At 47.1% G+C, this 21,123-nt stretch overlaps 1 protein-coding gene across 1 annotated transcript in view; it reads left to right on the plus strand.

The window, feature by feature from the left end:
* The first annotated feature begins 439 nt into the window (after positions 1 to 439).
* STXBP1 (syntaxin binding protein 1) overlaps positions 440 to 21,123 on the plus strand; it is a 78,950-nt gene continuing 58,266 nt past the window's right edge. The window contains 1 exon segment of the mRNA NM_001133100.1: positions 440 to 597. Within this exon segment, the coding sequence (NP_001126572.1) occupies positions 561 to 597 (37 nt within the window). The 5' untranslated portion in view covers positions 440 to 560.

Here is a 21,123-nt window from a genome sequence, read left to right on the forward strand (position 1 = left end):
GTGGGCGCTGCTAGTAAGAGATCTCGCCTCCAAGCTCCTTCCGTGGGCAGGGAAAAAACGGAAGCTCCCAGAAAGAGGAAAGACAGGACCCGAGCGGGGTTTCAGGCAGATGGAGCGCGTCGGTAGCCTGTGGCCAGGGTCCCAGCACCGAGTGGAAAGAAGAGGCCTAGGTACCCTGCGCCCCGGGCGCGCGCGGCTCGTGAGGTGAAGGGGAGGGCGCGGCTCCGCACCAGCCGGCGGCCGCCTGGCGCCCAGCCGCATCTCGGGGGGCGGGGCTGAGCCTCCGGGCCGCAGTGCGATTGGCGGAGGCGAGTGGGTGACGCCAACGGCCGGCGCGAGGCCCCGCCCCCGGCTGGCCCCGCCCCCGCGCGCGCCGGCGGCGGGGCAGCCTCGCTCTGGCTCGCGCCGCGCCCCCGCGCCCAGTCCGCGCGTCAGTCGGTCCCTAGCGCGGCTGCGGGGTGGAGAGCTGCGGCCGGCCCAGCGCGCCCACCTGAGGAGGCGGCGGGGTCCGCAGGCGTCGCGGGAGGTGGAGATCGGAGCCGGGAGACTCGCGCAGCGCCATGGCCCCCATTGGCCTCAAAGCTGTGGTCGGAGAGAGTAAGTGGAGCCGGGGTCCTTCCAGCAGGCGGGGACTGCGGCTCCCGAGGAGCCCCGCGCGGCCCCTGCCCGCAGCGCCCAGGCCTCCAAGCGGGCTGCCGGCCCTGCGCCCCTGGCCTGAGGCTCCTGGTCCGTGGGGTCCCGTTATTCAGGCGCCGCCCGCGCGAGAGGAAGGCTTCCCCCGCTCTGCCCTCCCTCACCTCACGTTTCACCCCAGCCCTCCCCCTGAGCCCGCGCTCCTCCCTCCCCATCCTCTTTCCTCGCGGTCCCTGTCTTCCCTTTTCCCTGCATCCTCCTTCCCCTCCATCCCTCCCTCCCTCTCTTCCCTTCACCCCCATTTCTCTCCCCTCGCCCCATCCTTCCCCTTTCCCCCACCCCTCCCTCACCCCACTCTCTATCCCGCCTCTCCCCCATCCCACCCCCTTTCCCCCTCTTTCATCCCCAACACCCGTCCCTCTCCTTCATCTCGCCTCTACCCCCTGCAGCCCGTCACCCTCCCCCGCACCCCCATCCTCACCCCCGTTACCTTCCCCTCAATCCCCTCTCCCCTTCCTCGTCTTTATTCCTTGAGCGCCCAGACTCTGCTCCCTTTTCCTGCAGTCCCTCCTCCTCCCCACCCTCCTGGGTGAGTCGTGACGAGCGAGATCCTGGCCTGCGTCCTCCTCCCCCGCCCCGGGCCGCGCCGCGGTCCCTGGCTTCGAGACCCACCTGGGAGACTAGGCGCAGTGGCTCGGCCTGGGGAGGAGACGCCTGTTTTCCGGAGGCTGAGCTCTGCTGGGCCGGGGCCACCTCACTCCTCCCCTTCCCGGGGCTTGGCTTCCAGGGCGGGGACTTATCAGGATCCTGAACCCCTGAAATCACTCGGGAGATGAGGAGAGCTTCGGTGTCCGCCGCCCAGCGCCGCAGTCTGCAATCTCCCTGCTTGCGGGGCTTGGCCCTGCCGTGGCCGAACGCTTCAGGAGCTCAGACCACGGTGGCAGGGAGGAAATGGTTGTTTATGGGTTTGGATGAAAGGCACCACATGAATGGATTTTTAAAAATGGGTGGCGGTGAGTGGCGGCCGCAGCGGAGCGAGGGCTGATGGTGGGTGACATTTGCAAAACGGCATCCACAGTGCTAAATAAGATTGGTGATATGTGTGGAAAAACAGTGCCTTGTCAATATTTTGGCCATTTCTTTATAACAAAAAAATGTGTAAGGATTGCTGTGGCTTTTGCTATCTGTTTGGGGGTTAAGTGAAGATTAAAACTGAGCTTTTCTCTGTAGGAGAGGATAAGAAAGGAAAAAGAATAAAATGGTGGAAATTTAGTTTCCTTTCCAATGATTCTCTCCTATCATAGTGCGCGCTCGCTGTGGAATGCTTTTGGCCATGTAGTGTTCTTGTTGGGCACCATAGCTGTTTTATTTCCCCTCTCCATTCTTTTCATTGATATATAGGAAATACTCCTACTGAGGAATCTAGTTGTAAAACCTTATCTCACCTATTACATCAGAAGAAAATTGTTATAAAAACTGAACCCCAAATAAAACAAAATTTTAAAAGGTGCTCATCATAACACCTTCATTGTACCCATGCAGTACACGTTCTGATACTTGTACTCGAGATGTTTAGGGCTAGGAGGACCCATAGGGATCCTCTAATGTCAACATCTCATTTTACCCACGAATAAGAAATGGAGACTTGGAGCAGTTAAGTGACTTGACACAATCAGTGTTAATTTTGTAAAACCTGGTGGGCATTTCCTTGCAACATTAGTAAAAAATAACTTTCTTCATTATTCTGTATATATCTTTTCTTTCCAATATCCTTTTAAAGGGTGAAATATAGAATAGAATGTTACAGGTTGTATTCTTTAAAATGTTACATTTGTACTTTGGGAGGCTGAAATGAGAGGATTGCTTAAGCCCAGGAATTCAAGATCAGCCTGGGTAACATAGTGAGACCTCATCTCTATAAATATAAAAGTAAAATAAAATGGTATATTTGAATACTACACATTGAAGATAAAATCCTCAAGTGTTATAGAAATCAAGTTTTTGCATCATTTGGCGGAACCCTTGTTTATGCAAGTGGCTCCATAATCCTCCTCCCTCACCTTTAATTAGAAGCAAGCATAAAGGTAAAAAAAAATCAATATGTAGCATGGTCAGAATTTACTTTCTGAAATAAAGCAAACCCATTGTACACAAAGATAACAAAGCAATTTCACATAAAATTGGTGAGTATGGCTAGGCGCAGTGGCTCATGCCTGTAATCTCAGGACTTTGGGAGGCCAAGGCTGGCGGGTCACCTGAGGTCAGGAGTTCGAGACCAGCCTGACCAACATGGTGAAACCCTGTCTCCACTAAAAATAAAAAAAATTAGCTGGGTGTGGTGGTGGGTGCCTGTAATCCCAGCTACTCGGGAGGCTGAACCCTTGCTTGAACCTGGGAGGCAGAGGTTGCAGTGAGCCGAGATTGTGCCATTGCATGCCAGCATGGTGACAGAGCAAGACTCCATCTCAAAAAAAAAAAAGAAAAGAAAAGAAAAAAGAAAAAAAAAAAGGTGATTATGTGAACAGACTTCTATTCCTATAACAATTAGGTATAAATTTTAGAAAAAAAAATGTTGAAATCCTTTGTCAATAACACAGGTTAATTCTGGCTTCTAATTTTGGATAGGGTTTTTAGCTTTGCCCTTTTTTCTAAAAGAGGCTGAGGTAGGAGAATTGCTTGAACTGGGAGGCAGAGGTTGCAGTGAGCTGAGATTGCGCCACTGCACTCCAGCCTGGTTGACAAGAGCTAAACTCTGTCTCAAAAAAAAAAAAAAAAGAACCTAATTATACATAAAAAAAAAAAAAAGAAATGACCACGTAGAGCTTATTTCAGAAACACAATAGTTCAATATTAGAATGACATTAAGAAATGAAAATTTTAAAACTATATAATCTTCTCAGTTAGAAACTGAAAAACAAGTTAATCTGATTTTAAAAACAGAACAAAAACTCCTAGTAATCCAGAACTAAAAGGAGTGGTTTAAATGTCCCTGTAGAGAAACCTCTAACCTCCCCAATCCCATCAGGCATCCCTGTACTCACGGTTCCCTGGACTTTCCTTTGTAATTCTTATCACAATTGCAATTAATAAATTGTTTGTACTAATTGTAAGACCATAAGTTCGCTGGGGGTAAGAACTAGCGTCTAGCACAGTGCTGTCACAACAAACTCTAGGAATAAGTCTAATAGGAAGTTAGCAAGACCTTCATAAATGGAGAAGAATGCTATGTTGCTTTATGGAAGAATATGAAAAAATATCAGTTCTTGCTAAATTAACCTATACATTTAATAAAATTCCTACAAAAGTCCCAACATTCATCTGGAATGGTAAAGGCTAAGCTAAAAGGAGCTAAGAAATTTTTGAAAAAAAAAAAAAGGGAATTTTTACCTACCAGATTCAAAACATACTGTAAAGCTATGATTACCAAAACATTGTAGCACTTCCAAATGAGAGGGAAAGTGAAAAGATCAATGACATAGAACAAGAAGTCTAGAGTAGGTCCACATGAGAATCCCATATATGGCAAAGGTGGCATTTTAAGTCAGTGAGGAAAGGAAAGAAAACTCAACATATGATATTCAGGCAGTTGGCTACATTTTGGTGGGGAAAATAAATTTACTTCTGTACTTCACATGTTCACAAAAATAAGTCCCATAGGGATTAAATAAATAAAATGATAAAGGTAGTAGACAATAACAGATGTACTTTTCCTTATATTATTGTGCAGGAGCTTTCTAAACATTATTAGAAAACATTAAGGAAAAGACTGACAGATATGACTATATTTCTATTCAGTAAAAACACCAAAAAGCAATTTGAAAGACAAATAAGCTTGAAAAGTATCTGCAGCATATAACAAAGGGCCAATATCTATTTATCTATCTATCTGTAAAGAGCTTCCTTAAATTGTTTTTTAAAAAAAACTAAATAAAAAATAGACAAAAGACATCTGTTAGTTATCTATTGCTGCATAACAAATTACACCAAAACTTAGCAGCTTAAAACAATGAACATTTATTGTCTCAGACATCCTGAGGGTCAGGATCTGGGAGGGGAGCAGCCTGGCTGGGAGGTTGTGGCTCAGGGCCCCTCAGGAGGTTACATCAATGGGCTGCAGCTATCTCAAGACCAGACCAGAGCTGAAGAATCCACCTCCAATGGCACTCCTGTTGTTAGTGGGCCTCAGTTATCCAGCAGGCTGTTGGCCGGATACCTCAGTTCTTTGCTGCAGGGTCTTCGCCTGGGGCAGCTCACAGCATGGCCAGCTGGTTTCCTCCAGAGCCAGCGACCCAAAAGAGATGGAGACCTGGAGACCACAGTCTCTATAACCTAATTTAGAAGGACCATCATCACTTTTACCATATCCTATCCATCACACAGACCAACCCTGGCACAAAGTGGGAGGGGACTACACAAGCATGTGAATACCAGGAACCAGGGACCACTGGAGGCCATCCTGGGGGCTCTCTTACCCCAGAATGAAAACAAGAGCTCTAGAACTGGGCTAGGACACAGTAGGAAAGCAGGGAGGAGAGCAAGACCAGCAACCAGATGCCTTCACTTTACACACTTCTGTATTTGATTTTCTTCTCTAAAATGTATAGTGTGCTCTACTTTTATAATTTAAAAAATAAAGGTTTTAAAAATATTTTTATTAACGGGAAAACAGAGAATGCATCTCTGGTTCTGGCTGGGTATCACCAAGTTCCCCAGCTTGTGCCAGGCTCTAATCATAATAAGAATGACCACCTACTGAGAACCTATGATGTGCCAGGCACTGTCCTAGTCACTTAAATATACTATTCCTTTTTTTTTTTGAGACAGAGTCTCACTCTGTCGCCCAGGCTGGAGTGCAGTGGTGTGATCTCGGCTCATTGCAACCTCTGCCTGCCGGGTTCAAGCAATTCTCCTGCCTCAGCCTCATGAGTAGCTGGGACTATAGGCGCACGTCGCCACGCCCGGCTAATTTTTTGTATTTTAGTAGAGGTGGGGTTTCACCTTGTTGCCCAGACTGGTCTTGAACTCCTGAGCTCAGGCAGTCCGCCCGCCTCAGCCTCCCAAAGTGCTGGGATTACAGGCGTGAGTGCGTGAGCCACTGCGCCCAGCCAAATATGCTATTCTTAACACTAAATGTCCTAAGTAGATATAACTATCCCCATTTTAGAGATGAGGAAATTCAGGTACAGATAAAGTCACTTAACAGTGCACACAAGTGGTAAGGCTGGAATTCAAACTCAGGCTTCTCTGGCTCCAAAAGGCTGAGCTCTTCATTAGACCAGTCCCCTTGCCCCTCGATACCCTGTGTAACCCACTAGAAGAGTGGGTAGGAGGAATGCCATCAATCCTGGAGCACCAGGGAGACACACAAAAGACCCAGACTCTGGGACTGAAGAACTGCTGCTGACAAAAATAGTTATAAACGTTCCTGTCCATTTGGGTTCATTATGGGTTGGTATTAGAACAAGTTGGACATCCTAATGTTCCAGGCAAGCAGAAGCTCTGCTTCAGACCATATACTTTCTAATAATGTAACTAGCCAAAGCTAGTCATAAAAATTCTGAATCACTGGTCAAGAAACACATTTTCTCATCATCCCCTCTATAGCCACCCCTCCAACATTTTCCCCCGATGATTGAATTCTAAGGTTCCCTGGCCCGTGCTTTTCTCTGCCAGGGGATGAAATGAGTAGAAGGAGCCTTTGTCTAAGGACTGTGACTCCTCTTCCCTCTCACTGCACTCAGCAGCCCGAGAGGTGAGTTCAGGCATCATCCACTTAGCTCTTCTAGGGCCAAATTGTAAGTGGAAAGCAGGAGAGATCAGAGGTGTCAGAATCAGTCTATGAAAGACAGATGCTCCTCTTTTTCCTCAATCTCCCTCACTAATCCACACCCCCCCCAAATAAATACACTGACAAAGCGTTGAAAGTTGCACTGTCCAAGTCAATTCAGTCTCTCTTATGAAGTGGCTTCAGTATTTATCAGGTTATAGATTATGATCAATTGGTCTGAACTTTGAATCTAAATCTAAAAATTATTGCTTTGCTTCAAATAAAACTATAATAATAAAAACTAAATCTATTGATCACTTATTAGGTGCCAGACACTGTCCTAGGCACGTCGTATGTTGTCATTTAATCCTCACAAAGATCCCATGAGTTACTCTCATTAGTCTTCTTTTACTCTAAGGAAACAGAGGCTGAGAGAGTTTAGGATAATTCCACACGGTTATCAATTTGTTGTTATAATGTTTGTATGTGTGTATGTATGTATGTATTATTTTGAGACAGAGTCTCGCTCTGTCTCCCAGGCTGGAGTGCAGTGGCACGATCTCGGCTCACTGCAACCTCCGCCTCCCGGGTTCAAGTGATTCTCCTGCCTCTGCCTCCCGAGTAGCTGGGATTACAGGCGTGTGCCACCACGCCTGGCTAATTTTTGTATATATATATATTTTTTAGATGGGGTTTCGCCGTGTTGGCGAGGCTGGTCTTGAACTCCTGACCTCAAATGATCCACCCACCTTGGCCTCCCAAAGTGCTGGAATTACAGATGTGAGCCACCGCCCCAGCACTGTTGTTATAATGTTTTAATAACTAACATTTATATCACATCAACAAGTGCTAAACACTAAGTGCTTTGTGTATGCTAACTTGTTGAATGTCTATAGTTACCCTGTAAGAGAGGTATATTCCCTGCACTTTATGGATGAGAACATTGAAGTCAGGTGAAGAATGTGCTCTAGGTCCCACAGGTGAGAAGAGGCAGATGCAGGATTTGGACCCTGGTAGTTTGGCTGGAGCATCAGTCTTAACCTCAACACCTGTCTTCTTAGATTTGGATTCTGGCTCACAGGCTGCAGAGCCTGTACTTTTTTTTTTTTTTTTTTCCCCAGAGACAGGTCTCTGTCGCCCAGGCTGGAGCACAGCGGCGCAATCATAGCTCACTGCAACCTCAACCTCCTGGGCTCAAGTAATCCTCTTGTCTCAGCATCCCAAGTAGCTGGGACTACAGGCATGTACCACCACACTCAGTTAATTAAAAAAAAATTTTTTTTAAGACGAAATCTCTCTCTGTCACCAGGCTAGAGTGCAGTGGTGCGATCTTGGCTCATTGCAACCTCCGCCTCCCGGGTTCAAGCAATTCTCTTGCCTCAGCCTCGTGAGTAGCTGGGACTACAGGCATGTGCCACCACGCCCAGCTAATTTTTTGTATTTTTAGTAGAGATGGAGTGTCACCGTGTTGGTCAGGATGGTCTTGATCTCTTGACCTCGTGATCCGCCTGCCTTGGCCTCCAAAAGTGCTGGGATTACAGGCGTGAGCCACCGCACCTGGCCAATTTTTAAAAAAATTTTTAGTAGAGATGAGGACTCACTATGTTGCCCAGGCTTGTCTCGAACTCCTGAGCTCAAGTGACCCTCCCATCTCAGCCTCCCAAGTGCTAAGATTACATAGAGCCTGTATTCTTAACCTCTCTTCCTTGGTTTTTGATACTTGAAAATATTTTTTCCCTAAATTTTTCCAAAAATGTACAGGATCCAAGTGGCAGACAGGTCCTCCGGATTCTATTCCGGGCTCTGCCCCTGACTCATGGGTGACACTGGGTAAGTCACAGCTCTGCCAACAAGACACTGAAACTTGCACTTTCCCTCTACTAATTATTTAATGTACTGCAAATCCTGCTTGACCTTAAGTACAGGAGAAATTTGACTTGTAAAAAGAGATAACTTAGTCCAGGCACAGTGGTTCACACCTATAATTCCAGCACTTTGGGAGGCCAAGGTGGGAGATTCACTTGAGCCCAGGAGTTCAAAACCAGCCTGGGCAATATAGTGAGACCTTGTCTCTACAAAAAATTTAGAAATTAGCCGGCTGGGTGCGGTGGCTCACGCCTGTAATCCCAGCACTTTGGGAGGCTGAGGTGGGTGTATCACCTGAGGTCAGGAGTTGAGAACAGCCTGGCTGACATGGTGAAACCCCGTCTCTACTAATAATACAAAAATTAGCTGGGTGTGGTGGCACACATCTGTAATCCAAGCTACTCGGGAGGCTGAGGCAGGAGAATTGCTTGAACCCGGGAGGCAGAGGTTGCAGTGAGCCGAGATGGTACCACTGCACTCCAGCCTGGGCAACAGAGTGAGACTCTGTCTCAAAAAAAAAAAAAAAAAAATTAGCCAGGCATGGTGTCCCCCATCTGTAGTCCCAGCTACTCAGGAGGATTGCTTGAGCCCAGGAAGTCAAGGCTGCAGTGAGCCAAGATCATCCTACTGCACTCCAGCCTAGGAGACAGAGTGAGACTCTGTTTCCAAAAAAAAAAAAAAAGAGGTAACTTTAGGCTGGGCGTGGTGGCTCATGCCTGTAATCCCAGCACTTTGGGAGGCCAAGGCAGGTGGATCACCTGAGGTCAGGAGTTCAAGACCAGCCTGGCCGACATGGTGAAACCCTGTCTCTACTAATAATACAAAAATTAGCCAGGCATGGTGGCACACACCTGTAATCCCAGCTACTCGGGAGGTTGAGGCAGGAGAATTGCTTGAACCCAGGAGGGGGAGATTGCAGTAAGCAGAGATCATGCCATTGCACTCCAGCCTGGGTGACAAAAGAGAAACTCCATCTCAAAAAAAAAAAAAAAGAGGTAACTATTTGGCAGTGCCTCAAAAAGTTACACATAGAGGGACAGGCACCGTGGCCCACGCCTGTAATCCCAGCACTTTGGGAGGCCGAGGCGGGCAAATCACCTGAGGTCAGGAGTTTGAGACCAACCTGACCAACATGGAGAAACCCCATCTCTACTAAAAATACAATATATTAGCCGGGCGTGGTGGTGCATGCCTGTAATCTCAGTTACTTGGGAGGCTGAGGCAGGAGAATCGCTTGAACCTGGGAGTTGGAGGTTGCAGTGAGTGGAGATCATGCCATTGCACTCCAGCCTGGGCAACAAGAGCGAAACTCCATCACAAAAAAAAAAAAGTTACACATAGAGTTACCATCTGACTCAGCAATACCACTCCAGTGTATACAATCAAAAGAAATGACAGTATACATCCACACCAAACTCATATACAAATGTCACAGCAGCATTATTCATAACAGCCAAACAACTCAAATGCCTATCAAGTGATTAGTAGATAAGCAAAATGTGGCCTATTCATACGATGAAATATTACTCAGCCAAAAGAAGGAATGAAGCACTGACATAGGCTACAACACAGATGAACCTTGAAAACACGATGATGCCCGGGCGCGGTGGCTCCTGCCTGTAATCCCAGCACTTTGGGAGGCCAAGGCAGGTTGATCACCTGAGGTCAGGAGTTCTAGACCAGCCTGGCCAACATGGCGAAACCCTGTCTCTACTGAAAATACAAAAATTAGCTGGGCGCAGTGGTGGGTGCCTGTAATCCCAGCTACTCGAGAGGCTGAGGCAGGAGAATTGCTTGAACCCAGGAGGTGGAGGTTGCAGTGAGCCAAGGTTGTGCAATTGCACTCCAGCGTGGGCAACAAGAGCAAGACTGGGTCTCAGAAAAAAGAAAGAAAGAAAGAAAGAAAACATGACGCTAGTGAAAGAAGCCAGATACAAAGGCCGCCTACTGGATGCTCCCATTTATGTGAAGTGTTCAGAGTTGGCAAACCCAGAGACAGAAGGTAGATTAGTGGTTGCCAGGGGCTGAGGGAGGGCAGAATGGGGAGGGATCGCTAGCAGGTACGGGCCTTCTTGTCGGGTGATGAAAGTGTTCTGACCAGCTACAGGGAGCCAAGATCATGCCACTGTACTCCATCCTGAGTGACAGAGCGAGACCCTGTCTCAAAAAAGTAAATAACACAAAATGGCAAAGCTTATGTGAATTACATCTGAATAGTAGCTTTTAGATGTTTTTTTAAAAAAAGAGAGAGCAAGCTAACTTGAAAGGTAAGCTATTAGCCCAGTTGACACCTGTGTCCTGAACTTTCCCTGGAGTATCGCTTAAATGCACATCATCAAGGAAGTCCTTTTAAAAGAGTGTCAGTTTAAAACATTTACATTGAGACAGAGGACTTCAATATTTAATTGCACAGCCTGGGTCTCCAGGGAGGAGGGTGCTTAAATATGAGCATTTGTTTTACTTCAAAGTTAAATACAATTCTGTGGGTGACCTGTCCATGTCACAGTTTCTCCATGCAACTGTGAGACAGTTTAGGGGAAAAAAATCATCCCTATCTGATAACAGATTTACTAGGATTTTTTTTTTTTTTTTTGAGACAGAGTCTCACTCTGTCACCTAGACTGGAGTACAGTGGCACAGTTATGGCTCACTGCAGCCTCAACCTCCTAGGTTCAGGTGATCCTCCCATTTCAGCCTCTCAAGCAGCTGGGACTATAGGCACACACCACCACATCTGGCTAATTTTTATATTTTTTTTAGAGATGGGATCTCGATGTGTTGCCCAGGCTAGTCTCAAACTCCTGGGCTCAAGGGATCCTCCTGCCTCAGCCTCCCAAATTGCTGGGATTACAGGTGTGAGACACTACGCTTGGCCTATTATCTTAAGAAAATATCCTAAATGTGGTTTTGGAAGAAAAAAGAAAACAATTTTCCTAGGAACAATGTAGGAAGGTAGAATAGGTATAAAAGCAAAGGTGAGGCTGAGTGCGGTGGCTCATGCCTATAATCCCAGCACTTTGGGAGGCCGAGACAGGCTGATCATCTGAGGTCAGGAGATGGAGAGCATCCGGGCCACCATGATGAAACCCTGTCTCTACTAAAAATACAAAAATTAGCTGGGCATGGTGGCATGTGGCTGTAGTCCTAGCTACTCAGGAGGCTGAGGTAGGAGAGTCACTTGAACCCGGGAGGCGGAGGTTGCATGGAGTCAAGATTGCACCACTGCAGTCTAGCCTGAGTGACAGAGCAAGACTGTCTCAAAAACAAAATAAAACAACAACAAACAAAAAACTAAACTAGGAGCAAAAGTGATTTTAAAATAGAAAATACTCATCCAAACAGAGTTGCTGTTACACAGGAGTAAAACCTTGGTGACTTGGGTTGTGCCAGCATTGCTTTCTTGGCTGCTGAGTTATGGGAATAGCCAACAGGTACCAGGAAAAAGGACCCCACAGCAGGGAGATGAGGGGCTCAAGGCAGCAACTACATACCAACCAGTATGGAAGACTTTCACTATTTTAGTATCAGCCAAACTGGTGTGTACCACCAGGATATCAACTTTGGGTTCAAGAATACATAATGTTGAGAAATTTGAGAAAGACCTGTAATGGTCTGGGACCTGAGAAGATGCCATACATATGCAATTTAATTCCACAGCTATTTGTTGCCTGCCTGCCATCTATAACAATCTATTCTAGGCACTATGGGGAATGGCAAAAGAAAGAGGACACGGTCCCTGCCTTCAAAGAACTTATGACGTATTATTTAACAAGGAAGCAAAACTTTTGACCGGGTGTGGTAGCTCACGCCTGTAATCCCAGCACTTTGGGAGGCCAATGTGGGCAGACTGAGTCCAGGAGTTTGAGACCAGCCTGGGCAACATGGAAAAACCCCATCTCTACGAAAAAAAAAAAAAAAAAAAAAAAATATATATATATATATATATATATATATATATAAGCCAGGCATGGTGGTGCACACCTGCGGTCCCAGCTACTTGGGAGGCTGAGGTGGGAGGATTGCTTGAGCCTGGGAAGTGGAGGTTGCTTGAGCCTAGGTTGTGCCACTGCACTCCAGCCTTGGCGACAGAGCAAGACCCTGTCATACACACACACACACACTTTTAACAAATAACTAACAGGCTGGGCATGGTGGCTCAAGCTTGTAATCCCAGTACTTTGGGAGGCCAAGGTGAGTGGATCACTTGACGTCAGGAGTTCAAGACCAGCCTGGCCAACATGGCAAAACCCCGTCTCTACTAAAAATACAAAAATGTGCAGGGCATGGTGGCACATGCCTGTAATCCCAGCTACTCGGGTGGCTGCGACACGAGAATTGCTTGAACCCGGGTGGCAGAGGTTGCAATGAGCTGAGATCGCACCACTGCACTCCAGCCTGGGAAACAGAGCAAGACTTTGTCTTAAAAAAACACAAAAACCAAAAAAAACCCCGATAACCTAATGCAGAATGCAGAAAGTGCCATAATAAAGAACTGAGGCCGGGTGCAGGTGGCTCACGCCTGTAATCCCAGCACTTTGGGAGGCCGAGGCGGGCGGATCACGAGGTCAGGAGATCGAGACCATCCCGGCTAACACAGTGAAACCCCGTCTCTACTAAAAATACAAAACGAAATTAGCCGGGCGTGGTCGTGGGCACCTGTAGTCCCAGCTACTCGGGAGGCTGAGGCAGGAGAATGGCGGGAACCTGGGAGGCGGAGCTTGCAGTGAGTCGAGATCACGCCACTGCACTTCAGCCTGGGCAGCGAGCGAGACTCCGCCTCAACAATAACAACAACAACAACAACAAAAACTGAGTGGCGTCAAAAGAGTTAAAAGAGAAATTGATTTGATTTGATTTTTTTTTTTTTGAGGCAGAGTCTTGCTCTATCACCCAGGCTGGAGTGCAGTGGCATGATCTTGGCTCACTGCAACCTCCGCCTCTCAGGTTCAAGCAATTCTCCTGCCTCAGCCTCCCAAGTACCTGGGATTACAGACACGTGTCATCATGCCCGGCTTATTTTTGTATTTTTAGTAGAGACGGGGTTTCCCCATGTTGGCCAGGCTGGACTCAAACTCCTGACCTCAGATGATCCGCCTGCCTCGGCCTCCCGAAGTGCTGGGATTACAGGCGTCAGCCACTGCAGCCGGCCTAAAGGAGAAATTTCTATTCCAGATAGGAAAGAGAAAAATATCTTGTTGGGAAAAACAGTATTAACCAGATCTTGAAGAATGGGGACATTCCCAGGATGAGCAAGCTATATTAGAATCCTTTTAAAAAACAGACGTTCCAAAAGTATAACACTTTTAATTAATAAACTGGAAACAAAGACACAATCGGACCACTCAACAATAGTGATTTTTAAATTTTAAATGAATTATCTAAAAAGACATAGGCCAGACAGGGTGGCTCACACTTGTAATCTCAGCACTTTGGGAGGCTGAGGCGGGCAGATCACGAGGTCAGGAGTTTGAGACCAGCCTGACCAACATGGTGAAACCCCGTCTCTATTAAAAATACAAAAATTAGCCCGACATGGTGGTGAGCGCCTGTAATCCCAGCTACTCGGGAGGCTGAGGCAGGAGAATCACTTGAACTTGGGAAGCGGAGGTTGCAGTGGGCTGAGATGACGCCACTACACTCCAGCCTGGACGACAGAGCGAGACTGTCTCAAAAAAACAAACAAAACAAACAAACAAACAAATATATATTCTACAACTGTAGTTGTGATCCCCTTTCTCATTCTATCCTGTTTGTGTATTATTTTCATGGAAATACTTGCTGGAAACTTATTTATTTTACTTTCCTTTAAAAAAAAATTACTTTTTTTTTTTTTTTTTTTTTTTGAGACAGAGCCTCGCTCTGTCTCCCAGGCTGGAATGCAATGGCGCAGTCTTGGCTCACTGCAACCTCTGCCTCCCAGGTTCAAGCGATTCTCCTGCCTCAGCCTCCAGAGTAGCTGGGACTATAGGCACGTGCCACAACACCCGGCTAATTTTTTGTATTTTTAGTAGAGATGGGGTTTCATCATGTTAGCCAGGATAGTCTCGATTTCCTGACCTTGTGATCCGCCTGCCTCAGCTTCCCAAAGTGCTGGGATTACAGACATTAGCCACCGCACCCCACCAAAATCAGTTTCTTCTATATTGTGTGTAGCTATTCTAATTTATTGAGTAAAATGCTGGGATAATTTATTAATTTTTCTTTGTTTTCTACTAAAAGCATCTAAGATATGAATTTTCATCTGAGTACAGCTTTGGTTGAATCCCATAGGTTTTTTTCCCCTGCTCCATAGTTTTTATTTTTATTTTTATTTATTTATTTTTCAGACAGAGTCTCTCTCTGTTGCCCAGGCTGGAGTGCAGTGGCGTGATCTTAGCTCACTGCAAATCCACCTTCCAAGTTCAAGTGATTCTCTTGCCTCAGCCTCCCGAGTAGCTGGGATTGCAGGCATGCACCACCATGCCTGGCTATTTTTTGTATTTTTGGTAGAGACAGGGTTTCACCATGTTGGCCAGGCTAGTCTCGAACTCCTGACCTCAAGTGATCCACCCGCCTCGGTCTCCCAAAGTGCTGGGATTAAGGCGTGAGCCACTGCACCCAGTCCTGCTTCATAGTTTTTAATATCCAATATTTTTGCCATTTCTTTTCTTAAAAAATTATTATTTTGTTATTTTAGAGACAAGGTCTCAGTCTGTCACCCAGGCTGGAGTACAGTGGCACGATCACTGTAGTGATCACTGAGCTCACTGCAGCCTCAACCTTCTGGGCTCAAGCCCCCTGAGTAGCTGGGACTATATTTGTGTGCCACCGTGCCTGGCTATTGCCATTTACTTCTAAATATAGTCCTTTGTTTTGAAATGGATGTCACTCTCATAACTGGTGATAAGTAGTTTAAATTGTGGCAAAATTTCCCTAAGAGGTGGTTTGGGACTCAGGCATCATCATCAAATGTAAGAGAGCACGTATCTGCCTCTAGTATCCAAGAAGGGCTTATTGAACGTGCAGTGGAAGGTTTTCCCTCTGGCTTTTTTGGCGCACAGCACCTCTGAGACAAACAGGTGCTTGACAGCTAATGAAATATCTTTAGTGGAGTGGTCAGGCCAAATTTTATAGTTATCACTGACAATGTAACAGCCATAAATTTTGAGCCCTAGTCCTGTGCTCTCACCTGTACAGGAAGTGCTTTGGGAATCCCTAGTATGATCCTCTTTAATTGCCTCAATTAGTTGCTTCTCTGTGAGGCTGTTGCAAGAGCTAAAGTTAGAGTGAGGTGACTGAGACTCTGTTTTCCTTTCAGCAAGTATGAGGTTTACCTACCTTTTTCCATGTCTTTTTTCTTTTTTGTTTGTTTTGGAGGGCGGGGTGGTGGTGGGAGATAAGGTCTGGCTCTGTCTCCCAGGCTGGAGTGGAGTGGCACAATCACAGCTCACTGCAGCTTTGATCTCCTGGGCTCAAGCAATTCTAGCTGGGACTACAGGTGTGTGCAACCACACCTGGCTGATTTTTGTATTTTCTGTAGAGAAAATACATGTTGTCCAGGCTGGTTTTGGACTCTTGGGCTCAAGCAATCCATCCACCTCGGCCTCCCAAAGTGCTGAGATCACAGGCATGAGAGCCACCGTGCCTGACCTTTTTTTTTTTTTTTTTTTGAGATGGAGTCTCTCTCTGTTGCTCAGGTTGGAGTGCAGTAGCATAACCTTGGCTCACTGCAGCCTCAACCTCCCAGGCTCAAGCCATGCTCCCACCTCAGCCTCCCAAGTAGTTGGGACCACAGGCATGCATCACCGTGCCTGGCGGATTTTTCTTTTTTTTTTTTGTATTTTTGTATTTTTTGTATAGATGGGGTTTCACCATGTCACCCAGGATGGTCTTGAATTTCCAAGCTCAAGCAGCATTCCCACCTCAGCCTCTCAAAGTGCTGGGATTATAGGCACACGCCGCAGCACCTGCCCTGATCTTTAACTTTTTTCTTTTCAACATCCACCCGTCTCTTTCACTTTATTTTATTTATTTATTTTTTTCTTGTGAGTTAGAGTCTTGCTCTGTCACCCAGGCTGCAATGCAGTGGAGCAATCCTAGCTCACTGTAACCTCCGCCTTTGGGGTCGGGGTGCAAGTGATTTTCCTGCCTCAGCCTTCTGAGTAGCTGGGATTACAGGTGCCTGCCACCTAGTATCCAAAAAGGGCTTATTGAACGTGCAGCGAAATGCCTGGCTAATTTTTGTATTTTCAGTCACGACGGGATTTCACCATGTTGGCCAGGCTGGTCTCAAACTCCTGAGCTCATATGGTCCTCCCGCTTTGGCCTCCCAAAGTGCTGGGATTATAGGTGTTAGCCACCACACCCAGCCTCTACCTTTCACTAATGTCTACTAATTATTTAGTCTACGAGCAAACCTTATTGGAAGTGAATGAGATATTAAGTATTTATTACAGTAGGAAAACCTGTTTTATTCTTGGAAAGAAAAAAATTTAGAGAGAGATAAAGAAAAGTGGAGAAAAACAAACAAAATTAAAAAAAAAAATCTTTGGAGCCTGGATGTGTGAATTCAAATTCATGCAGATTTGAATCTGAGTCTCCAGTAGCCACCCCTTATTTGGTGCCTTTCTGAGATATTAGAGAACTCCAGGACCGTTAATTATAGTCTGTGTTCATTTCAGCATGGCTCAGCAGGGTCTGGGACCAAGTGTTTTCATTCATCCAACCAATATTTGCGCCGTCTCTACATGCCAGAAGCTGTGCTGCACGGGCAGCAGAGATAGTAGTGTGTAAGTAGACCGGGTCCTTGTGGGATTTAGACAGGCAGTGGTGACGCAGCAGGAATGTGCCCTGACAGGGCAATATAGGTAATGCTGAAGCTTGTGGGAAGCCCCCAGGAAGGCCTGGGCATGAGCGGGGCAGAGTGAGACCTGCAGGATGAGGAGTTAGCCAGGCAGGAGATGGGGTCCGTGGGGCCTGGGGGGAGAGGAAGGTCTAAGCTTGGCAAGAAAATGAGAAAGCCTATGGCTGGCTGGAGCTGTGGGGAGTGTGTGGAGAGCAGTCGGAGAGCTGCCAGGGCCTGCTTAGCCTTGGTAAGGTCATTTATCTCTCTATTCCAGCAGCTGTGGGAAGCTACTGAAGGTTTTGAGTTGGGGAGAGGTATGGTTACAATTGAGTTCAGAATGCTGTCTGGTTGCTGTGCGGAGAGGGGGCGGGAGGCAGTGGAGGGAAGAGGCTGTGGTGCTGGTCCTGGCTGGGGATGTGATGGCAAGGATGGTGATTTATGCCAGGGAGAGAGCAGCAGGGTTGGGATGGAGACCCCGACTTGAAGGCGTCTTAGGATGCAGAAGGGTCAGGTCATGGTGATGGCTGTGCAGGAAGAGGAGAGGAGTCAGAAATGAATCCCAGTTTTCTGGCTTGGGCGGCCAGTTGGAAGGTCATGCTGTGCACTGAGGGATGAGAGGTGGAGAAGAAACAGGTTTGTGGGGGAAGATGAGGTTTTGTAGGCATAGGCTTCAGGTCCTGTGGACCACCTGCGGGAGATGCTAACGGGCAGCAGGCAGACATGCTTGAGATTGGCAGTCACCTGGTGCCAGAGTGTGGGCAGGTTAGATGCACAGGAGAGTGGGAGAAGAGGGCTGGGATCTCACCCCGTGGGACACTGGCATTTACAGGACAGGCCCAGGAAGAGCAGCCAGCAGGCCTGAGTGTCGGAGGGGAAAGGCGAGGCTCACAGCAGTGTCTATGATTTTGTGACTCATGGGACCCAACCTCAAACTGAGCCAGTGCAAGCTGAGCCAGCCACCAGGAGGCTCCAGTTTAGGAACAGCCACCACTCTCTAGGCTGGGAGGCTTGGCCGCTGGAAACTTCTCAGGAGTTTGCCTGTCTGTGGTGTTGCCCCTGTGTTTTAGACAACACTTGGCTGTGTTAACTTCCTTGCTCAGGGTTGTTTTAAGGAGGAAATGAGGAAATGTTATAGTTAGTCAACGTGCAAAACTCTGAGCATTTGGACTTTATGCTGTGTTAAAATGGCATCAGATTGACTGAGTGTGGTGGCTTACGCCTGTAATCCCAGCACTTTGGGAGGCTGAGATGGGTGGATTGCTTGAGCCCAGGAGTTCAAGACCAGCCTGAGCAATGTAGCGAGACCCTGTCTCTACTAAAAAATAAATAAATAAAAAAGTACGAAAACTAGCCAGGCATGGTGGCACACGCCTGTAGTCCCAGCTACTCAGGAGGCTGAGCTGGGAGGATCACTTGAGCCAAGGAGGTCAAGGTTGCAGTGAGCCATGACACACTACTGCACTCCATCTTGGGGTACAGAGCAAGACCCTGTCTGCTGTGGTTTTGTTCTGTGTCCCCACCCAAATCTCACCTTGAATTGTAATCCTCCTAATCCCCACATGTCAAGGACAAGACCAGGTAGAGGTAATTGAATCATGGGGGCAGTTTCCCTCATACTATTCTCAGATAATGAATGAGTCGAAAGGTTTTATAAGCGTCTTACATTTTTCCTGCTGGCACTCATTCTCTCTCCTGCTGCCCTGTGAAGAGGTGTCTTCTGCCACGATTGTAAGTTTCCTGAGGCGTCCCCAGCCATGCAGAACTGTGAGTCAATGAAACCTCTTTGCTTTGTCAGTTACCCAGTCTCAGGTATTTCTTCATAGCAGCATGGGAATGGACTCATACACCATTTCAAAAAAAAAAAAAAAAAAAGATAGCATCAAATTGTAGAATCTTGGCTCTGGAAAGGATCTTAGAAGCATCTAGTCCAGGCCATGACCCAGAGTAGGAAGTCAGATTGTGCTAGTCTATTAGCTTTATCACATTGGCCAATTTTTTTCTTCTCTGTGGCTGCTGGGGATACAGTATTATCTTCATGTTCCACACCAGTGTAGAGTCACAATGGCAAGTATAAACCATGAGGAGTGTGTGGAGGCAGAAAGGCTGCCTACCCTATGCTTAGATGTGGCTCTGGACTCTAGTTGGTTCTAATCCAGTTGCAGATGAGCCTCATGAGCCTCCTTTATGGCAGTTGGAACAAAGCTGCTTCATTTTGGCAGCGAAGGGAGGAAAAAGGAAGAAGATTTAGGCTTAAATTGTTTTTGGAGCCCCCATACTGGGTATGACAAGGTGAACCAAACCCCACTGATCTCTTCTGTCAGTTTCTTCTGAGCATTGGTGTGGCCAGGATAGCACTGGAGAGGAGCCCCCTGCCCAGTCTCTGGACACATTGGTATTGATGGTTCTAGTTGCTAAGGACTTGAGGAAAACAAAACACTGGTGGTGAGCAAGAGTCACCCTCCGCTCTGGGAGAATTTCACACTATAGGCTTTAAACAATAGACTACAGTGAGGCAGAGTCCTTAAAAATCACTTAATCTGCAGACCTCCTTGTATTGTGGGTCAAAGTGCTGCTTCAGGATTTTAGGATGAGGCTATTGTGTGACTACTCAGAATGTTTTTCAGTTTGCTTTCCCTTAGATAATCTTAGGGTAGATTACCTAGGGGGGCGACTCTGGCTCATTCCTCAATAATCACTAATTGACTAGCAAGAAGATCCCTTAAAAAAACTCACGAGGCCAGGTGCGGTGGCTCACACCTGTAATCCCAGTGCTTTGGGAGGCCAAAGTGGGCTGATCATCTGAGGCCAGGAGTTCAAGACCAGCCTGGTCAACATGTTGAAACCCTGTTTCTACTAAAAATACAAAAAATTAGCAGGGCGTGGTGGTGGGCACCTGTAATCCCAGCTATTTGGGAGGCTGAGGCATGAAAATAGCTTGAACCCAGGAGGCAGAGGTTGCAGTGAGCTGAGATCGCAACACTGCACTCCAGCCTGGGCAACAGAGTGAGACCCTGTCTCAATACAAAAACAAAAACAAACTGATTGGGAGCTCTCACCTTGTGGATGAGCCTGACCTGGGTGGGCTGTTTGTTGGGGAACCCCCGGTGTGAGCATGTTTAGATTTTTCTTCTTGGTCTCTGATTCCCCAGAGAGGTCTTTTGTCTGCTGTCTGGGAGATAAAGTTCTGGCTACCAGAATTCTGGGAACTGACTGTATGAGGTGGGCTGACAGTGGGTTCTCAACAAGCTTTATGCCCCCTCTCATTCTTTTTTTTTTTTTTTTTTTTTTTGAGACAGAGTCTTGCTCTGTTGCCCAGGCCGGAGCACAGTAGCACGATCTCAAATCACTGCAAGCTCCGCCTCCCGGGTTCGTGCCATTCTCCTGCCTCAGCCTCCCGAGTAGCTGGGACTACAGGCACCCACCACCACGCCTGGCTAATTCTTTTGTATTTTTAGTAGAGACAGGGTTTCACCATGTTAGCCAGGTTGGTCTCGATCTCCTGACCTAGTGATCCGCCCGCCTAGGCCTCCCAAAGTGCTGGGATTACAGGCTTGAGCCACCGCGCCCAGCCACCCCTCCTATTCTTTTAGGTTCCAGAGGCAGCTGGTGCTGCCAGTTCCTGAAACTTTTGAGGATTCTGCTGTGTACATTTGGTTGGTTTTCACTGCTCCCTACCACCAGATTAGGATTCCGCTTTCATGGGCCTACTAAGTCAGTTACAACGCATCTATTATAGAAAATAAAGCGACAGACTCAGAATGTAAAAACACAACTTTATCATTTGTAATAACCGCATTCCAGGAAGGAAGGAGGGGAGTAGCCACCAGACAGAGACTGGGGACCACCATGCCCGAATTTCTTTCTTTTTTGAGACGGAGTTTCGCTCTTGTTGCCCATGCTGGAGTGCAATGGTGCGATCTTGGCTCACTGCAACCTCCGCCTCCCAGGTTCAAGCGATTCTCCTGCCTCAGCCTCGTGAGTAGCTGGGATTACAGGCATGAGCCACCATGCATGGCTAATTTTTGTATTTTTA

Source organism: Pongo abelii, chromosome 13, assembly GCF_028885655.2.
Source record: "Pongo abelii isolate AG06213 chromosome 13, NHGRI_mPonAbe1-v2.0_pri, whole genome shotgun sequence".
NCBI lineage: Eukaryota > Metazoa > Chordata > Mammalia > Primates > Hominidae > Pongo > Pongo abelii.